Consider the following 27,299-nt stretch of genomic DNA (forward strand, 5'->3'; position numbering starts at 1 on the left):
ATGAGGGGGCTCTAAGGTTTCTTTATGGACATGAGGTGCTCTGGCCTGGCATATGAAGGGGCATTAGTGAGAAGAAAATGGCTTGAATCTGACAAACAAAATGGCTGCAACCCTACTGATGTTTATGCCACTACCTGGTAATGCTGCCAGATCCTGCTCCTTGTCCAGGAATCTGGCCTCTTAAACTTTTCACATTCCTGGGATTCTATAGGGGCTTTGAAGCTATCAGATTTATCAAGCTCCGGAAAACAAAGCATTCTGGAGTATGTCCCTAGCAGCTAACAACTAGCGCATTGCAGGGATGGGCTTCCTTGTCCCTGTATGTTTATTAACCACTTGCATGGCATGGTTGCATCAGATGCGACCATACCAGCAAGTGCTTTATCTGACGTGGTCGCACAGGATGCGACCAGTCAGATAAACAGTGTTAGCATCTGCAGGGAAGAGAAACTTCCCTCCGCTGGCAGCTATCTGGGGTGTAAAAAGTAATGTTGCAATGTTATCGATGTTCCGATGTTCCTGACCAATGTTCCGATGTTTGAAAAAATTATATATATTTTTTTTTCTCTTTTTTTAAACTAAAATCATTTGGGATAAGGTGAAATTCATGTTCTTCACCTAATTCACTCATAAAAAAAACAGACAACTTCTGAGTGTTTTTTTTTTGGGGGGGGGGGATTCATCAGTTAAGTGGTTATTACAATCAGGCAGTATATATGCCTCATGTTTATATATATATATATATATATATATATATATTTGTTATTGTCATGAATAGCAACAATAAAAATTACAATTATCGAGTATAAAATCTGATAATTGATAAATATGCTCCTTAGTGCCGTTTTGACCACATCCATCCAATCTATTAATCTATCCTTACATACATACCTACCTTTATAAATGTATTTAGGATTATTTTTATTCTTGATACAGTATATTATTTTACTTATAGTCTGTGAACATAATTTAACTGTGATTAAGTAAAGCTGCAGAAATGTATTTTATTTGCCCACACACCCTACAAATAACTAGAAGGAATATTGCTGTTCACTGTAGCCTTTAGAATATTATGTGAATTGTGTAAGGATTAGACATTTGCCATTGCTGATTATGACAATATGTCATTAGCTACCTTGAATAACATGCAATTACAGTACCGTCTTACGTTATGGTACTGCTCCATAGTATTGCATAGCATTACAATAGCAAGGAAAGATTTTTGCTGATAAAATTCAACATATAAATATAGTAACCTGGCTAGCAGCTGGTGTGTTCCCGCCATGTTATACAGGTATACTGTATATGAGAAGAAAGACAGGTGTACCTGAGGCACTGCCCACTCACTGTGTTGCGTTGTGCACTCATTGTACACAGAACAGTATATATACACTGTCTTATATGTTCAAAACTTGCAATTCCAAGATGAAGGGTGTATTGGCATTGCTTGCCTTGGTGGCAGCGGTCACCAGTCTGGAGAATTTCACAGGGTAAGCACATAATCTTTATGGGGAAGCTCTCTGTTTACTTCTTTATATCAATTGGAAAATATTTCTACAAATACTCTCTATATAAAATGTAATGTTTTAACAACATAGGTGGCAGACTGCATTGTCCATATAGATAGGTTCACCATACTCTCCCTTTAATCTTGGGCGCTCATGGAATACACAGGTTCTGTGGCTGATTAAAACCATTGGAAATGCAGGGTTGAAGTCAGCAAGCTACAGAGCCCGTAAATTCATTACAGATAGTATGGTACGCATACATATAGCTATATATATATATATATAGAGAGAGAGAGAGAGAGAGAGAGAGAGATAGTATATCATCATCTGAACATTAACCCAATATACTTAAGTTAACACAAACAATGCCTTAATGAAGATATGATAACGAGGCAATGCCATCTTCCCATCCACCAGAGATATGCGGTGAGGTAACATGAGGACATGAGGTGGCACTATCTAGTACCAGAGCCAGATTTACACACAATATATGAGCCAAAGGGTTCATGTGGGCATTATATACAGGTGCAGCAGTATATACTGCTGGATATTTGGTGAGTGTTGATCAGAGATATGCTGACAAGGTAGGCGGGTGAGGCACTGCATCACCAGTCCTAGACTTTTTACTCTAGAATTTTGACTACAAAAATTATTAGAATAATACAAAATTCTTTGTATTTTTCACATACTTTATAGAGTTAAAACACCGTTTGACATGTTGTTACAGTATACTGGTGACACGTGGGCAGGGTGACATTACTGTAAATCGCAACCATGCTGCCCTTGCCTAAATTGTCCTCCCAATCACATAGCTATTCCCATTCATATATTCTAATATCTGACCTCTGTATAACTATACTGTGCAAGACCTAACCTAACTAAGGGGACCATTTATCAATCCTCGGTGAGTGATAAATAGCCCGGTGATAACGTACCAGGCAATCAACTCTTAACTGACATGTTACAGGCTGTGTTTGAAAAATGACAGGAGCTGGTTGGCTGGTACTTTATCACCGTGCTATTTATCACTCTCCAATGCTTGATAAATCTGGACCTAAGTTCATGGCTAGTTCACTACATGGAAATCCATCTGAGGAATCATGTAATATAATGGCCCAGATTTATCAAGCCTTGGAGAGTGATAAATAGCACGGTGATAAAGTACCAGCCAACCAGCTCCTAACTGTCATTTTTCAAACACAGTTAGGAGCTGATTGCCTGGTACTTTATCACCGGGTTATTTATCACTCTCCAAGGCTTGAAAAATCTGGGCCAATGTCTGCTAGTCCTAATGGTTGGTATAATTACAAGAGAGAAACAACTTGCTTAATTAAAGGAAATGTATGTACTAACTAAAGTACAAGTATAGTTTCCATGCAAGTATTGTAGGGCAGGAGTATTTAATATGCGGCCCTGCAGCAGCTGTGAATCTACACATCCCAACATGCCCTGCCACATTTGTAGCATGCCCCAATAGCAGTAGCTTCTTGCCCGGGTCGCCGCTGTCCTGAGGGCGCTGCCGCCTTACCGCCTTACCACTGGTGCCGTGCGGTGTGCCTGACGTCATCGCGCACCACATGTCATTGTGGGAGCGGCCGCAGATGTTATTAATGGACCTCTAGTGTCTGCGCAGTGTGCGGCGCTATGAGAGAAACGTCATGACGTCCGGAGATGGAGGACAGCAGCAGCGGTCGGGAAGCAGGGGCGGGGCTGGTGAGTATTTTTTTTTTTAATTACTTTTTTTTTTTGTAAGCGCCGCTACTAGGGGCACAGCTATTGAGTGCACAGCTATAGGGGGCAAATCTAATGAGGACACAGCTACTGGGGGCAAAACTACAGGGGGCACAACTACTGAAGGCACAGCTGCAGGGGGCAAAACTACAGGGGGCAAATCTACTGGGGGCACAGCTACATGGGGCACAACTCTACTGGGGGCACAGCTACAGGGGCACAACTACAGGGTGCATAAGTGTGGCCACGCCGCTTCCCTATGAAGCCATGCCCCTATTTTTTGGAAGCGCGGCTACGGCGCGCACTAACCCTGTTTTGCCTATTGGGGGGGCACCAAAGGAAACTTTCGCCCTGGGCGCCACAAGGTCTAGAACTGGCCCTGCCTAATAGCAAAACTGTGGCAGGGAATGCTGGGATGTGTAGTTCCACAGCAGCTGTTGAATACCCCTGCTGTAGGATTACTTTGTTGTGGAACAGGATTTGCCTGTAATCTACATTTAAATCAATGTAAATAATATGTCACTCAGCCCGGCACAAATGGCCAGACGATGCACGTTGGCCACGTCCCCTCTACTGATGGGACCCAGAAGTAACCACCCTACACGACAGCAAGAAGGAGGAACCGCTCTGGCTTCCGCTCACCTCCTCTGCCCTCTGTCATGGTGACTGCTGTAAATTAGTCTGCTAACCAGCCTAGCTGTGTAACCAGTGGCATCACATGGCAGGTGCGGGGAGTGCGGCCCGCACCCGGAAGGGGTGACACCAAAATGTTGGATCCTCCGCAGTGACAAGAGCCAGGTGCTGCAGTGTGAAAGACTGCTACAGCACCCGGCTCCTGTCATAGAAGAAGAGCCGACAGTGGTAGGAGACAGTTTTCGGGGGCAGCCCAGTACAGCCAAGCATGCACGTACCCAGAGTGACCATCCTGAGAGGCCATACCCGCTTTATGTATGACCATGCCCCCTTGTGCTGTGAACCCGCCCCAGGAGTGACTGTCCCATGAGACCACACCCCCTTAATTTATGACCATGCCCCATTTGCCGCAAGCACGTTCCCGGCACATTGGGATATCAAGTGTGGTGATGCCTCTGTCTGTAACTGCTCAGCAGCATTACCTGCCCAATGATCTCTGCACAGCTGCATAACACAATTCATTAGCTGCATTCGCTGTCTAAGCACAGGCGATGCATTGCATCTTCTAATGGTGTCAGAAAGGCAAAGTAAGAATCTGAAATGTGGTCAATGCTTGTTCATTGCCTCATAGCAGAAGTAATGGTATTCAACAAATCTCCCGTCCAGGGACAGAGAAAGCCAGTTCAAGTTCAGAACATGGGGCAACTTGGGTTAGTATAGCTAAACTGCTTTAAATCATCACTAAACTTGTTCCGAACATTAAAACGTGTACCCTCGCAGACTTGCTTCTCTAGCCACAGGTTACTATTCCCATTAGATGTCCATATGAATAGTAAAACTGCTAGCCCAGGCGGTCCCATGTTCTGAACTTGAGCTAAGAAAGACTTATCAATCCTCAAATATACCTTTCCATATGTTATATGGAAAGATACAGAAAGATACATTGTCTGAGAGTGTTATCAGCGCCGCTGCAAGTGTAACTGATAATCACAGTCAGTTCTCCCCCAAATGTGCAAATGTGACAAAACTAATTCCTCCCAACAAATAGATGCAAGCACAATTTACAGGAACTACAAGAATGTTGTGTAAATCTATCTGTCTCATATCTATCTATCTATCTATCTATCTATCTATCTATCTATCTATCTATTGTGTTTCTGCTAGGTAGTGGGCAAGGCTGGGCGCAGAGGTGCGGGGGCAGTAAGCATTTGAAAAGGGTGCGCGGGCAGCTGGGGAGGGGGGCACAGCCTCGCCGGCGTCACCATTGGGGACGTGCTCAGTCGTTTGCATCACCAATAGTGACGTGCACAGGTGCCAGCCTGTGCACGTCATCATTGGGGGAGTGCAGCACTTACAGAGTGCTGGGCTTCCCCCAAGCTCTCCCCTTAATGAGAATAGATTCCGTGCGCATGCTCACTGCATTTATTCAATCGGCAGCAGTGGCAGGTTATGAATCTAGAACTTGTCTCTTGCATAGAGTTGATCTTACTATGAACTGGTCATTTACTGTACAATAATCCCCAATGCTTCTACAGACAACAGGTCCTGCGAATTCTCCCAGCTAATGAGGAGCAGGTGAACCTGGTGTGGGAACTGGAAAACTTTGAGGACCTGCAGGTAACATGACACAGGCTACAATACTGTTATCCAGCTATAATTTTTATATACCTTTAATTTTAATTGCATAATTGTAAATTTACTGAGACACAATATGAATTTGCAAATCTGAAAAAAAAATCGCTATGATGTAAATATGTAAGACTATAGCAAATATGTAGCTTTTTCAGAATAAATGATGAAATGTTGGTTTCTCATTTGTTATTTCTTCAGAATTAATGGACTTATAATCTGTTTTATGTTTTACAGCTCGATTTCTGGCAGGAACCCTCAAAACCCAATAGATTCATTGATATCCGTGTGCCATTCTTCACTCTTCAGGATGTAAAAATCTATCTGGAGTCCAACAACATCCAGTACAGCATCATGATCCATGACCTGCAGGTGAATTACGCTCTCTATCATGTATAATGTTATAACTCTGTTTTAAAAAATATTATTTAAGGGAATGGAATTTACTAATATAGACTATACAAAGAATTTTAACGTTTTTTTTCTCAATCCACACTAGAAACTGCTGGTTTGTCCATTTTTATATTGTCTTGTAAAATGATTTTTAAATCTACATTTAGGACAGATTCTTTCCATTTTGCCATAACATTCTTGGTGGTATCTAAGTCTACGAATACAGATATATCAAAAAGGTTGATGAACTGTGAAGAGTTTGACTTTGCAGCTCACTATCCAAGGAAAAATATCCATGACTTTTTAAAATATGTTTGGCAATGAATCAGGCCGGATATCCCACAAGGCAACCTTGGCACACGTCAAGGGCCCCGTGGGTCCCAAGGGGCCCTTGGTCAGGCCCCACGAAGAAATCTGTCCTGTCCTAAAACGTTCCAGAGAGTCCCATTGTCTTCACTGTGAATGTTAATTACTTGTAATATACGTGTAATGTAAGGCAGTCCTGTCCACTTCCCACGTACCATAAAAAATAAATCCTATAGTCTTCTTGAAAAACAAAGCGGTGGAGTGCGGCTGTCTCCCTGTATACTTATACCGACATCTATCAATCGTAGGGTAGTTGGGTAGTCAGTGTTTAGCTTGTGAAATTACTCTGACACCCCAGTAATGTCACTGTTATATTAGGCAGGCACCCATATTTAGCAGGGTGGAAATGCAAATGAAAGCCATGTGCCACACTGCCCGGGAGAGATAAGCCCACCATACTGTAGTCATCACCATCGTTATATGTCATAGGCTCTAAGCAGGGCACAAACAGGAACATTACTGTGTACAGATGAAGCCATGCTCATCTTACAGTGATTCGGCATGCTGCATGACGTGCCAGGCTGTAACTATTCGCAGCCAGGGATCGCTTAATTAATTCCATTAGGAACTAATGGAGCGACTGCCGACTGCGAATAGTTGCATTCCAACATGCCATGTAGCAAGCCGTGTTGCAGCATGCTGCATTGCATCAAAGATAAGCATGACTACATCTGTATGTATGTACCCTAACTCACTACGCCACCAGCTCTTTGTGTCCACACCACAGCCCCCACTGCAGATGCCACCTCGCAGCACTCTTCCAGCTCAGAATTGTGTGTTGTATGCAAGGAGCAATGGAGAGAGGTCTATCCACCTTTATAGTACTAATTAAGAGGGAAAAACTTAGGGTTAGGGTATTAGAGTTAATTAAGAGGTTTGAGTTATGGTATTAGGGTTAGTTTAGGGGTTTGGGCTAGGGATAGGCTATTAGGGTTGTGTAGGGTTTAATGGATTGGGTTTGGGGTTAGGATATTGGGGTTATGGTTAGGGTAAGGTTTGGGGTAAGGTTTGGGTTAGGGTCAGGATTAGGATAGGGGTAATATGCGTCCTGGATATACAGATCTAAATATCTTTGTGTAGATTCATGCCCAGGCCCAGAGTATACAGTTGTCAACTGCTGTGTAAGGTGGAATTGCAGTGTCTCCTTTACACAGTCATCTATACATCTAGATCCTGTCCAGTCCAAGAAATACAAGGTCCTGAATCAATAATCCTGAGAGTGCGCCTATTGACTTATAATGACTAGTGACAATATTTTTAAGCGATGTTCTGTGATACGATGAGAAATGTTTGGAGACACAAAATGGATTCATCCACTGTATGTGAGCAGTTGGTTTACTTATAAATGTGACACAGTTTTCAGATCTACTGCCAAAAGACCTAGGGCCTGATTCAGATTTGTACGAAATGCAGATGTTTATGCAACTGAGTGATTATTGGTAGTCTGCGCACATACCGCGATCGCACTACATATGCACCAAGGTACATTTGTGATGCCCTAAATATTAGTACTGATGTCAGGCGCTATCAACAGTTATAAATATTTTATAAATGAATGGATAATTCTCTTACAGCTCATATAATTTAAATAGCCGCAAACAAGGTGACATTGGCCTGTGGAAATGGCCAACACAATCACACCTGATTGAAACCAGGTGTAGAAAAAATAGTTCTAGTTAACCTCTTGCGCTATTGAATTAAAGGTAACATGACTTGAAGACACTTAATTAATGATTGAAATAGATTTAATATCCATAAAATAAATTACAAACATAAAAATAAATAGTTAAGTATGCGCATACACATAAAAAGATAAATACTAAACTTTACTAATGAGCATAAGAGGTGGATCATATAATTAATTGTGACCATGTATAGCTAATCAGTATTCATACGTTGACAGTGTCCTTTAGTTGGTATTTTCAATATGGAACAGTCCCATTAGTTGTGCTCATAAAAATGAGTTTAGATGTGTACCAAGTGGGTAAAACCGAACCACTATATCAGTTGTAAATGGTCCTTTTATATATGGAGAAAATCTCCAAACAGCACGGAGAGAATAACTGTCACCTGGGGTTTGGTGCACAGCAAGCACCTATGTGGAACTCCCAGTTACCACTGTCCGTGGATGGTGTGCTCCGTCTTCTGCTGTGTCAGGTTATCACACACACACACCTTACTTCGCATTAGGGGATGGAGGTCGTGTCCGGCTCCCGGAGCTTTGCGCACTGCAGGCGCTGATTAGATGATTCCGCTCCCGTCTTTAAGCCGCCGCATATAGCGTCCTCCCGTCTCCCGTTTATCGATCTCAGGCAGTATTGTGCATCAATAGGACCTACTGTCAATTGTCCGTTTAGGTCACACAGGGCTCCTTCTCTGACGCGTTTCGCTTCTAATTGAAGCTTCCTCATAGAGTAATGACTTTTAGACAATAGAGCCCTTTTTATATATAACAGCCTCTTATTCAATTGGTGTAATCATCCATCAAAAATAGTAACACCTGTCTAAGATCCACCTCCTGATCCACCTCTTCGCTCACCTATTCCTTAATTAAAACATTCACATTAACCTTTCATCTGCCCGTCTGTCTATAAACACATCTTTTAAATAGCAGGATAATAAGTGTATAGTTACATAAATATTATCTCTAAGTATAATGGAGTACCCCGTTTTGTGTTCATTAATTCATCATAAACCATAATCATGGTGGTAAAGAATATATATATATAGGGAAATAATATCTATATATATAAATAAAAAATAAATAATAAAAAATATAAAAAATATATATATATATGGGGGTCATAGACCACTCGGGAATCGAACTGAGTACTCTAGCTATGGTAAACCAAGACTCTACCTCCAGGCTATGTAGCTACTTAATAAAATGTTACATTTTTATACATATACAGAGATGATAATAGATCTATTATCATCTCTGTATATGTATAAAAATGTAACATTTTATTAAGTAGCTACATAGCCTGGAGGTAGAGTCTTGGTTTACCATAGCTAGAGTACTCAGTTCGATTCCCGAGTGGTCTATGACCCCCATATATATATATATTTTTTATATTTTTTATTATTTATTTTTTATTTATATATATAGATATTATTTCCCTATATATATATATTCTTTACCACCATGATTATGGTTTATGATGAATTAATGAACACAAAACGGGGTACTCCATTATACTTAGAGATAATATTTATGTAACTATACACTTATTATCCTGCTATTTAAAAGATGTGTTTATAGACAGACGGGCAGATGAAAGGTTAATGTGAATGTTTTAATTAAGGAATAGGTGAGCGAAGAGGTGGATCAGGAGGTGGATCCTTACACCAATTGAATAAGAGGCTGTTATATATAAAAAGGGCTCTATTGTCTAAAAGTCATTACTCTATGAGGAAGCTTCAATTAGAAGCGAAACGCGTCAGAGAAGGAGCCCTGTGTGACCTAAACGGACAATTGACAGTAGGTCCTATTGATGCACAATACTGCCTGAGATCGATAAACGGGAGACGGGAGGACGCTATATGCGGCGGCTTAAAGACGGGAGCGGAATCATCTAATCAGCGCCTGCAGTGCGCAAAGCTCCGGGAGCCGGACACGACCTCCATCCCCTAATGCGAAGTAAGGTGTGTGTGTGTGATAACCTGACACAGCAGAAGACGGAGCACACCATCCACGGACAGTGGTAACTGGGAGTTCCACATAGGTGCTTGCTGTGCACCAAACCCCAGGTGACAGTTATTCTCTCCGTGCTGTTTGGAGATTTTCTCCATATATAAAAGGACCATTTACAACTGATATAGTGGTTCGGTTTTACCCACTTGGTACACATCTAAACTCATTTTTATGAGCACAACTAATGGGACTGTTCCATATTGAAAATACCAACTAAAGGACACTGTCAACGTATGAATACTGATTAGCTATACATGGTCACAATTAATTATATGATCCACCTCTTATGCTCATTAGTAAAGTTTAGTATTTATCTTTTTATGTGTATGCGCATACTTAACTATTTATTTTTATGTTTGTAATTTATTTTATGGATATTAAATCTATTTCAATCATTAATTAAGTGTCTTCAAGTCATGTTACCTTTAATTCAATAGCGCAAGAGGTTAACTAGAAACATTTGTGATGCCACTCGCAAGCAGGAATAAAAGTATAGTGCTATGGATTGTTGAAGGAGGGGGGCCCAAACCGGTATCTTACCTAGGGCCCCATGAGTTCTAAATCCGGCTCTGAAATGAATGTATAATGCATCAGTCTCAATCCCATATATGTGGTCAGGTCTGAAAGCTTGTTCTCAAGACAGAGGCACCCAAACTTTTTTCTTGGCGTGCCTTATTAAGAAAATGATGTATTCAGACATTTTATCTAAGAAGCACTATAACTAATGAAAAATATCTTGAAATAAATGTGTTTTAATGATTTTAGATTTGCAATATGCCACACATTCCTGACACAATGTCCCAATTGGTAAGATGGCACACAGTAATGCTCCCAATTGATAATATGCCACACCATATGCCCCAATTATGGAACACAGTTACACCCCCATATGTATATGACACACAGTAATGGATCAACTTGATAATATGCCACACCATAGTGCTCCCAATTGATATGCCACAGCAATGTCCCCAAATGGTAATATGCCACACAATAATGCTCCCAACTCATAAAACACTCTGCTATTCTCTACTTTTCAAGTCACACTTCTGTGTCTCAAATGTAAAATATGCTATATAGCAGTGTCTCAAATAAAATATGCACAATACATGTAAATAGAGATCAGCATGTGATCCTGCTGCTCGCGATGCCGAATGTCGGTATATCGACATCGGCATCCCGGGCGCTAGAATGCCGGCAGGGGGGCGAGCGAAACAAAGGTTCTATTCTCCCTTTATGGGTATCGTGGACACCCACAGAGGGGGAATCACCTACCTCGCTGGTATTCCGGAGGCGGTATAGTACCCCCGTTGGGATCCTGGCGTGGTATTGAGACAGCTGGAATCCCGACGAGCGGTATGTTAACCGCATACCCGTAAATACATGTGTTTACCTAAGATCAGGATGCTATAGAGGCAGTGTGCTTGCGGTGGAGTCCTGCATTGCTGACCAAAGAGCCAATATGCAGTCTGAAATTACTATAAATAATGGGAATAGGAGATCAATCCTCCTCAGCGGCTGTCCGTCTGATTAGTATGCAAATGTAGCTGTTTCTAACAGCGGGTGCCCAGGTAGACCTTGAGGCCGGATTTCAGCAGGTGTTGTAGCTTATCGTTTGGATGCCGATGTTCTAACTAGTATGAAGTATATATAATTTTATTATTTATCCAATCCATACATGTAATATGCTGCTAAGTTATATTATTTAATATATTTAATAGTTTATCACCTCAGCATGAAACTAGTTCTTCTAAATAAGCTGTGTTGTTCTTGGACGCTTATTGAGTCACATTTTTTTTAGAAAACTTGATTAAGATTCTTAGGGGCATATTTGTTAAAGAAAATTTACAGGATAAACATGGAAAACATAAATTTTTCGGAGGAGGTACCTGCAATTGTTAAGTATCTCCAGCATTTACTGTGGAGGAACCCAGACAGATATCAGGGTTATCCCTCTGTTTCCAACCAGAAAACATTCCCAACCTTAATTATTACGGGCTTGCCTCTGGCAGCTAATGTCATCTGGTAATAGTGTTAGCCGACAGCCGCACATGTGCATAATCCACGAGGGACCTGAAGCAGACTGCAGCATGACAGCATAAGGTCTGATTGCACGTAAGCTCTATCACTCTGCTCCCAGCTCTTCTGCACCTAGCATGGAGCTAGTGCAAGTGTCGATGGTTATAGCCCTATTCGGCCTAATTCAGATCCAGTTGCAAAGCAGCTATTGTACACAAATAGGCAGATGTTTTCTCACTGCGGGTGCATTTGAGCCGTAGTGTGTATGCGCAGCGATTAAATTGTGATGGCGGTCTCACCAAGGTATTAGTTGCAAAGTGAGTGACAACATTTGGGGGTGGTAACGGGGAGTGGTCGGCCATGTAGACAGCGGTTTCTGGACGTGCATAAATTATCAGTTGCGATCTTACTCGTGACTGGAGAGCCATCTACGTCCCTGGAGAGCAGCTCAGCCTGTGCGTCTTCAGAGGCACTCAGACTCTGCAACACGTTCCGATTTGTGACAGTGGTACCAATGTATCAGCAATTATACACCGTCAAACGGAAATGATGCAACAGCAGTGGGCGTATCTATGTTCAGGTTAGCTTCAGCCTATATTAGCATATAATGGCAAGTGCAAACAGCAAAAGATAGCAATAGCAAGAACAACCACTTCTAAATTAGGCCCATTGGGCACAGAATGGCGACCTTTAGTGAGATTGGTCTACAGAGTATGGTTGTACCAACTTTAGATTTCTAGTTTGTTTTGGAAGCACTATGGTTCCAGCTGGATTAAAACATTTTGGTGCTTAGTTACATTCATTCTAGTATAGAATGAAAAAGTGCTGCCAGAGAGAAAGGGTAACATAATTGGCATTTCTATAATGGGTGCAATGTGTGTGGTGCACACGGGCCCCTTGGTCCAGGGAAGGGCCCACACTGCACCCAAATTTGAATACTTACTTTCCGGAGTCCAGTGTCGGGATTTAAAATCACGGTGAAAATCGCAGCCAAGATGGCCACCTGTAGTTAAATTGGTCTCTAGAACATTGCAGACGTCATGTTTCCGGAGATCTGCACATGCGCAGTATACTCTGACAAATGCCGGAGACTACTGTGCCGTGCATAGGAGGGAGCCCACCTGGAAGTGCACACGGCCCCCTCCTCTGTTGAAACGCCCCTGGGTAACAGGAATAGAAAGCATTAATAATTTTCTAGTATTCAGCTCTCAAGCCTTCTGGACCTGGAAATTTCCTATTGTGTAATACATTTGGTTTTTCCTTTCTTGTTTAGTAATTTCATTGATGCCTCTCTTCCCTTCCAGAGTTGATGCAGCTTTTTTTTTTTAATACATTATGAAAAAAGATGTTGGTGCGTTAACATTTATGCCTGAAATTCATGGCTTGTTTTATGTTGCTAATTATTATCACTGATGTGTATTATCTACTTACCTCATAACAGTCCTTGTTGGATGAAGAGAAGAGAGACATGAGAATTGGTCGTGCCATGGAAAATGCCCGTTCCACCGACACCTTTAACTATGCCACATACCATACTTTTGATGAGGTAAATCATTAAACCTAATGGTGCTTTCAAAGTAAAACATCTGAGACCTTTGCATTCCATAGAGCATAGCACACAGTATCCGTAAGTCACTCTAGAGGCACTAGGTGTAATGTGAATGACTTTAGAGAACAGTGTATCGCTCATAACTCATGTGTTCACAGATTAACAACTTTATCGACAATTTGGTGGCTGAGAACCCTGGCTTGGTGAGCAAAATTCAGATTGGCAGAAGTTATGAAGGTCGCCCACTGAATGTTCTGAAGGTAAGATGAATACGGTCTAAAGTGTCGTCCACTTTGCCTTTTCTTTCTATATTCTCTACCTCTGGTTTTGTTTATATATTTTTATGATTATATTGCTGTACTTGCTCCAGAAAGTGTCAATACTGTATGTATTTATCCAATAGATTCTTCCTATTCTAATATTTCAATTGTTAGAATACAGTTTTCAGTTATGCTATAAAGTTACATGTCTGTGACTACTTTTGTCTTCTAGTTCAGTACTGGAGCCAATCGCCCAGCTTTCTGGATTGATACCGGAATCCATTCTCGTGAGTGGGTGACTCAGGCTAGTGGAATCTGGTTTGCTAAAAAGGTACTCATCACAATTTACAATTCCAGAGTATACTTATGGATAAGTACTGTATACTTTAATCAGCCAAACTAGACATTTCTTCTTGGTGACATAATGCCTCAATCGGCCCAATGCTATACTTTTATAAAATAACAAGAAACAAACCTATTCTCATTTCACGGACGTTTAAATAAATAAATACACAGTTGGACAAAAAATGTAAGTTCATTTGGGATCAATAATTACTCTAAGTATATAGTCTACAAATTAAATTACCATTAGTGGAAAGTAAGATGGAATAATTTTTAAAGAGGAAACATCCCAACATGTATAATAGTATAATAACAAACTGGAAATTTATTTGTGTTTATCTTCTTTTGTGCAGATTGTTACAGACTATGGACGTGACGCTTCTCTCACTGCCACCCTGAACAAACTGGATATCCTCTTGGAAATTGTGACCAACCCTGATGGCTACGTTTTCTCCCAAACCTCGGTATATATTTTTATTCCTGTTATGATATCATTACTGTTGAGTTTTTTTCATGTTTCCTTATTTTGCTGCTGTTTTCAATGGAATAATTAAACTGATTATTTTTTGCTGAATCTAAGCACTCCCACAAAGTAATACATATAAAACATTACAGAACCGTATGTGGCGTAAAACCAGATCCCCCAATGCTGGATCCACTTGCATTGGAACTGACCCCAACAGGAACTGGGATGCTGGCTTTGGAGGTAACAATACTGGAACTAATTTTATACATTTTTGGTTGTGCCAGTACCTAGGGGCGTAGCCAGAACTGTGTGGGTCCCATAGACGGCATTCTGAAGCAGCCCCTGTCCCGATGATTCTAGAGAGACACCTCTCTGCAGCAGTTTTTCATTTCATGCCCCATAATAGTGCCCTACTCAATGTTTTGCCCCATAGCAGTACCCCAGTTCACATTATGTCACATTGTAGCGCTGCCAGTACACATTATATAACACAGTACCACATAGTCACACTGTGACATACGGTGTCCCCAGTTCATATTCTATAAAATTATAAAGACCTCCATTACATATAATGCCACATTACAGTGCCCCCAGTTTATACAATGCCACACTGTAGTGCCTTAATTTCACTTTATGCCACATTACTGTAGCCCCAGTTTATATTATACCACACTTTTATGCCTCCACTTCATATTATGCTACATTGCAGTGCCCCAGTTTATATTACTGTATGTCACACTATAGTGTCTCCACTTCATATTATGCCACATTACAGTGCCCCCAGTTTATATTATGCCACACTATAGTGTATCCACTTTATGTTATGCCACATTACTGTGCCCCCAGTTTATATTACTTTATGCAATCCTATACTGTCTCCACTTCATATTATGCTACATTGCAGTGCCCCAGTTTATATTACTGTATGTCACACTATAATGTCTCCACTTCATATTGTGCCACATTACAGTTCCCCCAGTTTATATTATGCCACACTATAGTGTCTCCACTTTATGTTATGCCACATTACTGTGCCCCCAGTTTATATTATGCAACCCTATACTGTCTCCACTTCATAATGGGCCACATTAATGTGTCCCAGTTCATATTATGTAACATTATAATGCCCTCCAGTTCATATTATACCACATTACAGTGAGCAAGTCCAGGGGCATAACTAGAAATATTGCAGGCCCCAAGGCAAAAGTTTGTAAGGGTCCCTATGTATCTACCAATGGTGGAAAATGTATATAACATATGTAACTGTGACAGGGAAGGTAGCCCCTCTCAGCTCCGGGCCCCAGAGTAGCTGTACCACCTGCACTTATGGTAGCAATACCCTTGCCAATACCTTATTTTCCATTTAGTTTGAGAAAATAGTGATTGATGTTTTTTTTTTATAAACTGATTTAAAACATTTTCAGTATCTTGTGTACAGTAGCTAACTTATCAGAGTTCTTGAAAATGTTGTATAATTGTAATATCAAATATCTGTACATTGTGTAAACAGGCCTGACTAACCTTTGGCTCTGCAACTGTTGTAAAACTGCAAGTCCCAGCATGCCTTGTTACAGTTTTGCTATTAGAGAATGGTAGAACTGTGTTTCACTAAAGCTGGAGAGCCATGGGTTGGCCAGGCAAGTAATATATAAATACACATCCACCACATACTTGCCTGACCTCCCAGAAGCTGTGGGAGACTGTCAATTTTTGGGGTAGTCCCCCACAGCCCTGGAAGGGTAGTTGGCTCTTCCACATCCCATCGCTTCCTAGCGAAGCAAGCAGGAGGAAGATAAATGCACAGCAAATGCAGCAACATTGGGAAGGGGGCAGGGCTACATAAATGTGTCATTTAGCCCTGACCCATACCTGCAGACCCGCAAATCATGGGCATTTCCCCATCTGTTGCGAGGCCTAATAACAGTTCGGCCCCACTCCCCGAAGTTGCATGCTGCGTCTACTCTCTGAGCTTCTCCCAAAGAAGAGAGAAAAGAAGTAGGCAAGTACGTATTCATTGCTCATGATATTGATAAATAGAACATCACAGATTAAAATAAACAAATAAATAAATAAATCACCCCACATTTTGGAAAACTATGCTTTTAGTTACACCTCTATTATGCATCGATTTACAGGTGGTGGATCTAGCTCAAATCCTTGTACTGAGACCTACAGAGGACGCGCTGCCAATTCCGAGTCGGAGGTCAAGGCAATTGTGGACTATGTGAAGAGCCATGGCAACATCAAGGGATTTGTTTCTATCCACAGCTATTCCCAAATGCTCCTCTTCCCTTATGGATATACCACTACTCGTGTCCGAGACTATGCTGAACTGGTATGCTCTTTGTATATAGTATCTATTTATAGTTGTTTTATAGTAAAGGGGGGTACACACAGAGAGATGTATGCTGCTTAAAAATTAAGAACGGATCTCTCCGCGTGTATGCCCCATAGCGATAACGCTGTGTGGCCCCGGGCGTCGCTATCGCCAGTTCCAGATTGTCCTGCAGGCACAATCTAGTTACATTGCTAACTTCAGCGCTGGCTCCCCCCCCCCCCCCCCCGCCCTCGCTCAGCACACATTGCTCTGTGTACTGAGTGGGCGGAGAGATGTGTGCTGAGCGTTCTGTGCTAGACACATCTCTCTCTGTGTACTCCCCATTGAGAATCAAGATTTGTGGGTTGTAAGACAATTCTGCAAACATTTTGACTAGCATCACTCTGCTGCTAAATAAATGATTATGTAATTATTTATCTCCTATTTTATTTCCTGTCTTTAAAATGTTTTGCCATATTTTGTTTGTTTTTAGAATACTTTGTCAAGAACTGCAGTTAATGCATTGACCTCACTGTATGGCACAGCATACACTTACGGAGATATCTACACCACCATCTGTGAGTATTACATCTACATACTAAGTTATAAAAACGAGTTGTGCACAAGTTTAGTTTGAAAATGGTGGATTCTCTAGTGATTGAGAATGGAAATTTGAGACATAAGAAAAGTTTGGATTATCCCATAACATGCTCTTCCAGATAATTGTTAGTTCATATAGTACTTTCCATAGGAAGCACTCCTCAATAATGAAACAACAGAAATATCGACATAGATATATCCAAAATCCGTGGCGCTCAGTGCAATAAATAAACCAACAGCATAGGTAACCAACGTTTCAATGTTATTTAAACATTTTTCATCAGGGTACATGCATTTAAAGTGAATTTACCAACTTAAATCCCAGAGGGGTTTTGTACAAGGGCTAGAAGACTGTTTGGTCTATCTGGGGCACACTTCAGATAGACACAGAAAGGAACTTTTTGAGTAATCAATTTAATAACTTTTTAACCCCATAATTTGTGTGATCATCCTGTCTTCTTAAATGTTTAAGAATAAAAGTTAAGTTTAAACATAGCATCTTTACCTATCATCATCATCATCATCATATCTGTAGTGTGCCCCAGATAGACCAAACAGTCTTCTTGCCCTTGGGCAAAACCCCTCGAGATATAGTTTTTTCCTGAACTATTTTCTGGGAGCACCACCAACCTAGCATTACTGCTTAATACCTGCTTAGGTGAAGCCAGTGGTTTTGTGGTGGTATTACACTATCATTGCTTTTAGATTGAATGTATTGGTAACACAATATACTTTTAATCCAATCCTGTGCAGATCCCAAACCACAAATTAAATCCCCTCCTGCACTGTCCGTGACACTCAGTAATGCGTGATGACATCATTGGTCACACGGCGTCACAGAGGTAACATCACGTGATGTAACAAAACAAAATTGATATGCTTAGAAGTTGTCATAGAAACAAAACAGGAAGCAATCCAAGAGTACAATACAATCTGTACATATGTATTACATCCTTGTATATTATCGCAAAGTGCAGTAATAGTGCAGACAAGATACAGTACATACAGTACAATGGGCGGGATGTACTGTACTAATTGACATTGCCGCCATTTGCACGGATACCAATCGCATATGCACTAACATATGCGATTGGTATTGCGAAGAACAGCTCTTCTGATAAGACCACAAACAAACAGCAGCTTGGCGCTAATTGCTAAATAGATCGTGTGTGCATAAATTAGTGTGAAAGAACACTCTTGGTTTAGATAGCAGCTGTTAAAAAGAGGGAGAGTACACTACCCTCTAACTGAAACAACCAAACAAACAAAAATAACAGCGCTAATCTAAAACATATGTGTACTTTTTATTATTAAATGTAGTTTAAAAGCAATTTATACATATAAATACCAGAATCCTAAGTACCGATTAGACCTGCAAGCATGGGATAATCAACATAATTAGTACAATGCAATCTAGAAGAGCCTTGATGATAATTTAATCCGTGAAGTAATTAGTCACATCACATGAGTGTAGTCACTCTAACCTGACAGTCTCTTCCAGCAATGCTAAGATGATTTAGTAGAAGCCAGTCAATTAGTAGCAGCAATTAGTAGTATTAACAATTTCCACTGAGGCAGATTTATCAGTGGATTCCACGGTTCAAAGCAAGCAATGATGGATTAGTGCGTATTAAAATTGAGCTGTCAGAGATCAATGAAAATGTCCATGCAGCTAATGCATACAACTTGCCTTAGAGATTAAAATTTAACCTTTGTGGTCCGATGTTTTGGTATCTCCCGACTCCTGGTGCATAAATGGCCGTTGACATGGGTCTTATCCGGAGTGTCCAAACACGGGTCCAATTCAGAGCAGGTTAAAAAGGCTTAAGCAGGCTTGAACAACCGGTACCGGGTATGGTGAATAGTTCTTACGCGTTTCTCCGCCTGTCACTTATTCAGCGGCTTCCTCAGAGAAATATATCACCGTCTCTCCGTGCAGCGTTTAAATAGCGGACAGTCTCCCGCTCATAGGGGCGTCGTACGCATTGTAAGTCTATTCCAAGCCTCGTTTCCAAAAGAGTGAATGAAGCGCATACGTCAGCAGGTTCTCATGTGTTAATGAGCATCGCTGATCATGTGTCCGTATCTCCCGTCTCAAGTACGGAGACAATTTAGTTTGCATTGATACAATATTAAAGTACTTTAGAAATATGCTACTTAGTTACCAAAGGAAACAGATAATAGTTCGCTGGATTTCCCCTTAATCTTAACATGGTTCGCTTATACGGAGTTGGAGTTTATATTTATAAACATATACAATATAAAAAAAACGTATATATATGTAATAGCATAAAATTAATAAAAAATAATAATAACAAAATAATAACTAGTGCACACACTAGATACATATTACCAAACATCTACTTGTCAGTATTTTTATATATCTTAATGATTTAAAATATTATTAATTTAAAATCAACATACGCCGTAGTCTAGTCATTATTATATATAACACTCAGATGTTTCGCATATAGAGGAAAATATTCATTAGCCCATTATATCCAAGTGGGCTAGATTGATAAATATATATATATATAAAATCAAATTGGAGGGAGAGGATTTAATGCAATCAGCAGGGGATTATAGGCATTATGGGCCAATTAGTACTGCCCAAAGATAATAACATAGAGATCCCTGTTATTATCAGACAGAGGGAGTAGATATATTCATATATATGGAGAGAGGATATTAAGAGAGAATATTAGACTGATCAAAGGGACTATGAATCGTGGAGAGAACCTACAACATCTGGAAGTAACGATAACTATATCCCGGTGTTAATAAACCGGAAAAGTTGCCGATTTATATGGTGGACCACATAGTACCTATACCTTATGTATAGTACAGAACACACATATATATATACAAACATACAAATGCATGCAGACGTCATATACACATGTATACATGTGTCACCTTATTTATTATTATTTATTTTTATTATTATTATTATTATTCTTTTGTTTTAGTTTTTATTTATTATTAATACTATTATCATTATTGTTTAAATTTCTATTGCTATTGTTATTTATTTGTATTTATACCATTGATCCTATTTATGAACTGATGAGAATATTCTATGGATGGATGGTCTCATTTATATTAGATATTATTCAATTCAACCGTATCATTCAGACCGCCTGGTATTAAAGTTCCTAGGACATAGATCCAATATGCCTCTCTTTTGCATAATAGATTAAATCTATCTCCTCCACGTTTAGTTATTCCTACTTGTTCTATTGCTGTTATTGACACTTTTTTCATATTTTGTTTTTGGCACTGTGATATATGGAGCGAGAGGGGGTGTGTCCTCAGACCTTTTAGGATATTTCTCCTGTGTTCAGAGAATCTTACGTGGAGAGTACGTGTTGTGCGTCCCACGTATTGTTTTCCACAGCCACATGTGATCAAATAGATCACATAGGTGGAATTGCAATTGAGAAATTTCTTTATTGGATAGGTTTCCTTCGTAGAAAAAGAGCTGAATTCAACATTTTTTCTGGAAGTGTACATGCATGTAGTGCATGCGTTTCTTCCACATTTATGGAACCCAGCTGGTTTTGGCGGAAGCCATGTTTCTACCGAAACTTGGGATACTACTGGGTTGTTGAAATGGCTATGTACTAACTTGGATTTCAAGTTATCAGATTTTCTAAAGGTTACTTGTCCCAAAGGATTCACCTGTTCTTTTAATAGCTCATCCAAGCATAGCAGATTGGTATTCTTTTTTATAATTTTTCTTATTTCTCTTGCATGGCTGTTGTATTGAGTGATAAAATTGATAGATCTGGGTTCGTCCTTTTTATCCACTATCTTATTTTTTGTAGTTAGTAATAGACCCCTATCTATCTTATCTACTTCTATTAATGCTTGTTGTAATAGTTCATGGGGATAACCTTGTTCCTCGAAGGACTTCAATATCTTATCCGCCTGTTGTTTGAACTTGACATTTGACGAACAGTTCCTTTTCAACCTTACCAGTTGACTTTTGGGAATATTATTTTTCCATCCCTCTAGATGTGAGCTCTCATAGTGCAAGTATCTATTTTGGTCCACTGGCTTAACATACGTATGTGTGGCTAGTTTGTTATTTTGCACAGTCAGAGTGATATCTAAAAAGTTAATAGTGATTGGACTAAATGAACAAGTGAATCTAAGACCAAATAGATTATTATTAAGATTTTCAGTGAAAGTGTGTAATGTGGATAAATCCCCAGTCCAAATCATAAATAAATCATCTATATACCTACCATAGAGAGCCAGGTTCTCCCCGAGCTCGCTGCCCCACACCAGTTGCTCCTCAAGGAGCCCCATGTATAGGTTTGCGAAACTCGGGGCGAACCTGGTCCCCATGATAAGAGCTGTTATTCACAATCTCCGGTGGGCCCTGGATGCGCAGAGTGACAGGGCGACCATGGGGCATGCTGGGAGGGATCCGATTGGGTCCCTCACACCAGTGCTGTGGAGAGAAGCCCATAGGCTTCTATGGGATAATGCCAGCAAAAGCTGGCATTCCCCTCCTTGGCGGTGTCCCGGCAGACAGCTGTTAGTACATTTGGAAAATGCGGTATATGGGGGTTTACCACATTTTCTATTTAGTACATCCCACCCTATGAATAGACACGTAATGCAAACAAAGAACAGTGCATATTGTAACACTCCGAATAGCAATAACAGCAGCACGTATTGTCATAAAGATGCCACAAAATATATTCTTAAAGCTGACCAAAATCACACAATATAAGTGAGAATATTCAATCTGGAAAAACAGCATAATTCATCAAAAGCAGGACAGACCCAGGGACTCACTGAGTCCCATAGGTGATAATGGGGGTAATTCTGAGTTGATCGCAGCAGCAAGTTTGTTAGCAATTGGGCAAAACCATGTGCACTGCAGGGGGGGAGGGGGGGGGAGATGTAACATGTGCAGAGAGAGTTAGTTTTGGGTGGGTTATTTTGTTTCTGTGCAGGGTAAATACTGGCTGCTTTATTTTTACACTGCAATTTAGATTTCAGTTTGCATACACCCCACCCAAATCTAACGTTCTCTGCACATGTTATATCTGCCCCTCCTGCAGTGCACATGGTTTTGCCCAACTGCTAACAAATTTGCTGCTGCGATCAACTCAGAATTAGGCCCAATGTGTAGAACAGATAAATCCAGCGTCTTTCTGCTTTCACCAGCATACGCAATCTGTTGCCCCTCTTTTGTAGCTAGGAATGTGATCTATAACATGGTAGTGGAGGCTGCCTCACAAAAATTATATGCTACTGGATGTTCACTAGAACCCATTTGTAGTGCAATTCTAATCATAGAACGATGGGCCGCCATGTGTTTTACCTTTGTAGTTTATCGCACTTGCTGTCCATGTGGTCGTCGTAACGTTGGTAAGAACAGATAGGCCCAATAATCGCATAATGTGAATCCGCGACCAGCTAAATTATCCATCTGTCTGATGCGTGAGCTGCAAGGTGGCCACAAGCTGTCCTGTTTAAGCGACCTTCATTTTGACTGCTCCTTCACAGCGGAGGAACAGGGAAATGTCTCCTCCCCAGGAGAGGAAACCAGATATCCTGTGGCCATACACTGTGAGATATCTGCTGGCTGTCAGGCTGTAAGATAAACGGTCTGTGGCTCTGACAGGCATTTTATTTAACAGTGTATGCCTAGCATAATTTAATGATTGGGGTGGCAGTTGGTGTGGCTCCCCTATTTGAATTTTGACTGCGCTGCAGCCCCACCTCTGTACGTCCAGAAACAGAGCATTTGTCCTAATGGAATGGGTCATACTGGATGGTATACAAGGATAGCTGCATAGCATAAGGTAGTAAATCAGTCTGTCCCAGCAGTACACAGTTGGGGACAATTTACATCCGATTTAGAATCAGGTTGTAACTATACACTGCAGATATGTATAGCAATAAACTTTTTTTTTTTTTACAAACAGTTGTAATTACTCTGGTAGGCTTTGGTTATCATTAACAACTGCACATTTTGTCTTGCAGACCAAGCGAGTGGTGGAACCATTGACTGGACTTACAACCAGGGCATCAAGTATTCTTTCAGCTTTGAGCTGCGTGACACTGGACGCTATGGGTTCGCCTTGCCAGCCAATCAGATCATTCCTACTGCTCAGGAGACCTGGCTGGCCCTTACTAAGCTTATTGAACATACGCGTGACAACCCTTATTGAGCAATAAACTGTTAAACATTATACAGATGCTTATTTAGACTGAATGAAATAATTTTTATTTGTGGTTAAATATAATACATGATATAATTAATAAAACTTAAAAATGTCTGAAACTGACTGTTAATTGGTAGTAACATGGCGGTAAATGTACTCCAAATTCTACAACAAATGCATAATTTTTGACCCATATGTTCCTGCTAGGGAAGCCAATCCTGGGCCATTTTTTCAATCCCGGGTATCGGGATTGAAAAATGGCAAATCCCAGGATTCCCGGGATACCCGGGATTGGCTTTTAAATATGTGGCTGCCTCCTCGTCCACCCCGCCCGTCCCACACACATAACTCACCATATACCTGAGGCGGGTGGGTAGGGAACATCCTCTGCTCTCTCCTGGCAGCTCCCAGCGGCGTGTGACGGCGCAGCGTGACCTCTCAGGCTGCGCTGGGAAGCCGGAAAAAGGAAGCCGGGCAGCGTCTGAGTGTCCTGTGGACGCTCAATAACTGATCCCTCAATCCTCGGGATTGGAGCTTCCAATCCCGGGATTGAATCCCGGACGTTTTTGGCCCTAAATCCCGGGATCCCACCAATCCCGATCCCAGGATTGGCCACCATAGCTCCCGCCATAAATCTGCAGTGGAGTGGAAGCCCTGCAGAGGACACAGAAACCAGCTGGGAAGCAGATGCTATAGCAAGGGGACACACAGTGTGGGGGCCCACTGACATAATGGCAACCAGCCCCAAACTGGTCAGCCCAGGGCTGGAATTCTTAGGAAAGCAGAGAACCTCCCCCAAAAAGGGGTACCACTACACGACAACCAGCCCCGGGTGAGTAGTGACGCAAGCTATGTACAATACAAGCAGGGCCTGTGCTAGGATTCAAGGCGCTCTAGGCAAAGCTTCAAATTACTGCCCCTAATTCCCAAATACACTCCAATCCATTACATAAACCCACACTTACATGTTTGCCAAAGTTTATGAAAACAGATGAGTCATTTTTCATATGCACTGCCTGTCTGTAAATGTATTAAACTTTGTTGCAGAACTATTACACCCAATACGCCCATTTACTTTTGCCCCCATCAATGCCATTTACCAATTCATCCCCACTCAGCATCCATTAGCTTCCCTCATCCAACACCCATTAACCCTTTCCTCTCCAATAATCCATTAATCAATTCACCATACCAGAACCCATTAACACATTCATCCATATTATCAGCAGCCATTAATGTCCCTCCACCAAGAACTCATTTATTATACACCACTAGCACCTGTTAACCCATTCCCCTGAAGAAACCATGAACCAATTCACACACTCAGCACTCATTAACCCTTTTCTATCTAAGAATCCATCAATGTACCCTCACAGCACCCAGTAACACATCAGTTCACTCTGTCAGCACCCATTTACCTCCCACCACCCATTATTCAATTCACACACTCAGCAGTCATTAACCTATTCCTCTCAAATCCATTAATCAGTTCACCATCACAGCACACATTAATACATTTTTTCACCCTGTCAGCATCCCTTAGCCTCTCCCACCCAGCCCCTATAGGCATCAGTCCATTCACCCCGGCCTCTAAGTAATCCAAATTACCCTGCAAACAGCACCTATTAATCCTTTCATTCTCAGCACGTATTAACCCAATTTAGCATAGCACCTATTAATCCATTCACCCCCAGTACTCATTAACCCCCTCAGCCTGATTAGTTGGTACTAGAGATGTGCAGCTCGGTTCTATAGAAATCTGACTCCACCTGAATTTTGTGGATCCAAACCGAACCAAACCCCAGTCCAGATCTCCAAGTTCCAGTTCAGATCTTTCCGCAATTCAGAATTCGGATTTGAAATCCAAATTTTGGATGGCAAAAATTACATGATTTTAGCTGTTTTTATCAATTGTTAGCAATGACTAGTCAAAGCCCATAAAATGAGGGACACCAGGGCTGGATTATAGGGGGAAGGGAAGGGGGGTAGGGAATTGGGTTCGGTCACTACTTACACAGGAGCTGCAGAGAGCCAGGGCTCCGTCATGACCACTTTTTTCTCCAATAGGGACATAAGGCACATGCCTCATGGAGAAGGGGCATGACAAATTGATCCCATGCTATGTTTCCCCTTCCCACATTTTATATATATAAAATGGATTTGGATACAAATCTTCTTTATACCACATTCATACACTTAACTTGAGAGCTTGTTGTTATTCAGTTACAATACCCTTTATTAAATAACTCATTACAATATACTGCCATACCCATTATATTCAAACCTATAACCTGTTGCATTCCAGTCAAACACCCTATTCAATAAGCTATTTGATCCTACATAAAAACTATGAACACTATATAAAGCTACTGGTACTTTGTAAAAAAAAAAAACAGCATTGCAATTGAGCAGATCTATGTAGTGTACAGCCACACAATCTCTTGCAGCCACACACTACATAGATCTGCTCAGTGGCAATGCTGATCATTTTTTCACAAAATATAAGGTAAGCTCCAAATAGTTAGAATTCTCTAGCTTAGAATTATCTACCTTTCTATGCAAGGTCAGATACAGTAGCTCAATGATAGAGTGTCTGACTGCAATGCCACAGGCAATGGGTTCGAATCCGAGGTATGTCAGCATTTTTGAAATGTAGTAAAGGACAGTGTGACTGAATAACAAAGAATTCTCAAGTTGAGTTCATGAATGTTGTATAGGTATTAGCGATAGAAGGGGTGGAGGCAGGGGCAGTCAGGAGATGCTGGTCTTCAAAAAGGAAGAAAGCTGCAAGTCAAAGTCATTAAAACATATAATTGACAACAGTGCTGTAACTAGACATTTTAGAAATAGCATTGGCACCTCCCAACCCCCCTATCCACAATAGAGCCAGTGCGCGCATCAAAAATATAGGGGTGTGGCTCATGGTGAAGGGGTGTGGCCACAAAATAATACCAGTTCATATTACACTGCACAGTAGTCTCCATTATTCAAGTTACCCCACACAGTAGCGCCACTACACCAGGTAGAGCCCCTTTTACACATTACGGCAGGCAGAGTCCCCTTTGTACACAGTACGGCAGACAGAGTCCCCTTTTTACACATTACGGCAGACAGAGTCCCTCTTTTTACACATTACGGCAGGCAGAGTCCCTCTTTTTATACAGTATGGCAGACAGAGTCTCTCTTTTTACACAGTATGGCAGAGTCCCTCTTTTTACACAGTATGACAGAGTCCCCATTTTACACAGTACGGCAGGTAGAGTCCCTCTTTTTACACATTATGGCAGAGTCCCCATTTTACACAGTATGGCAGACAGAGTCCCTCTTTTTACACAGTATGGCAGAGTCCCTCTTTTTACACATTACGGCAGAGTCCCAATTTTACACAGTATGGCAGAGTCCCCATTTTACACAGTACGGCAGGTAGAGTCCCTCTTTTTACACATTATGGCAGAGTCCCTTTTTTTTACACTGTATGGCAGACAGTGTCCCTCTTTTTACACATTACGGCAGACAGTGTCCATCTTTTTACACAGTACGGCAGACAGAGTCCCTCTTTTTACACATTACGGCAGAGTCCCCATTTTACACAGTACGGCAGGTA

At 41.1% G+C, this 27,299-nt stretch overlaps 1 protein-coding gene across 1 annotated transcript; it reads left to right on the plus strand.

The window, feature by feature from the left end:
* The first annotated feature begins 1,425 nt into the window (after positions 1–1,425).
* On the plus strand, positions 1,426–23,701 carry LOC134935297 (carboxypeptidase A1-like). Its single transcript, XM_063930454.1, has 11 exons — positions 1,426–1,490; positions 5,408–5,489; positions 5,739–5,873; positions 13,415–13,519; positions 13,681–13,782; positions 14,015–14,113; positions 14,478–14,588; positions 14,740–14,830; positions 16,726–16,925; positions 17,401–17,485; positions 23,514–23,701. Exons 1-11 carry the CDS (start codon positions 1,426–1,428, stop codon positions 23,699–23,701), a joined length of 1,263 nt encoding a protein of 420 aa, XP_063786524.1.
* The last annotated feature ends 3,598 nt before the right edge of the window (positions 23,702–27,299 follow it).

The sequence above is a fragment of the Pseudophryne corroboree genome, chromosome 6 (assembly GCF_028390025.1).
Source record: "Pseudophryne corroboree isolate aPseCor3 chromosome 6, aPseCor3.hap2, whole genome shotgun sequence".
Taxonomy (NCBI): domain Eukaryota; kingdom Metazoa; phylum Chordata; class Amphibia; order Anura; family Myobatrachidae; genus Pseudophryne; species Pseudophryne corroboree.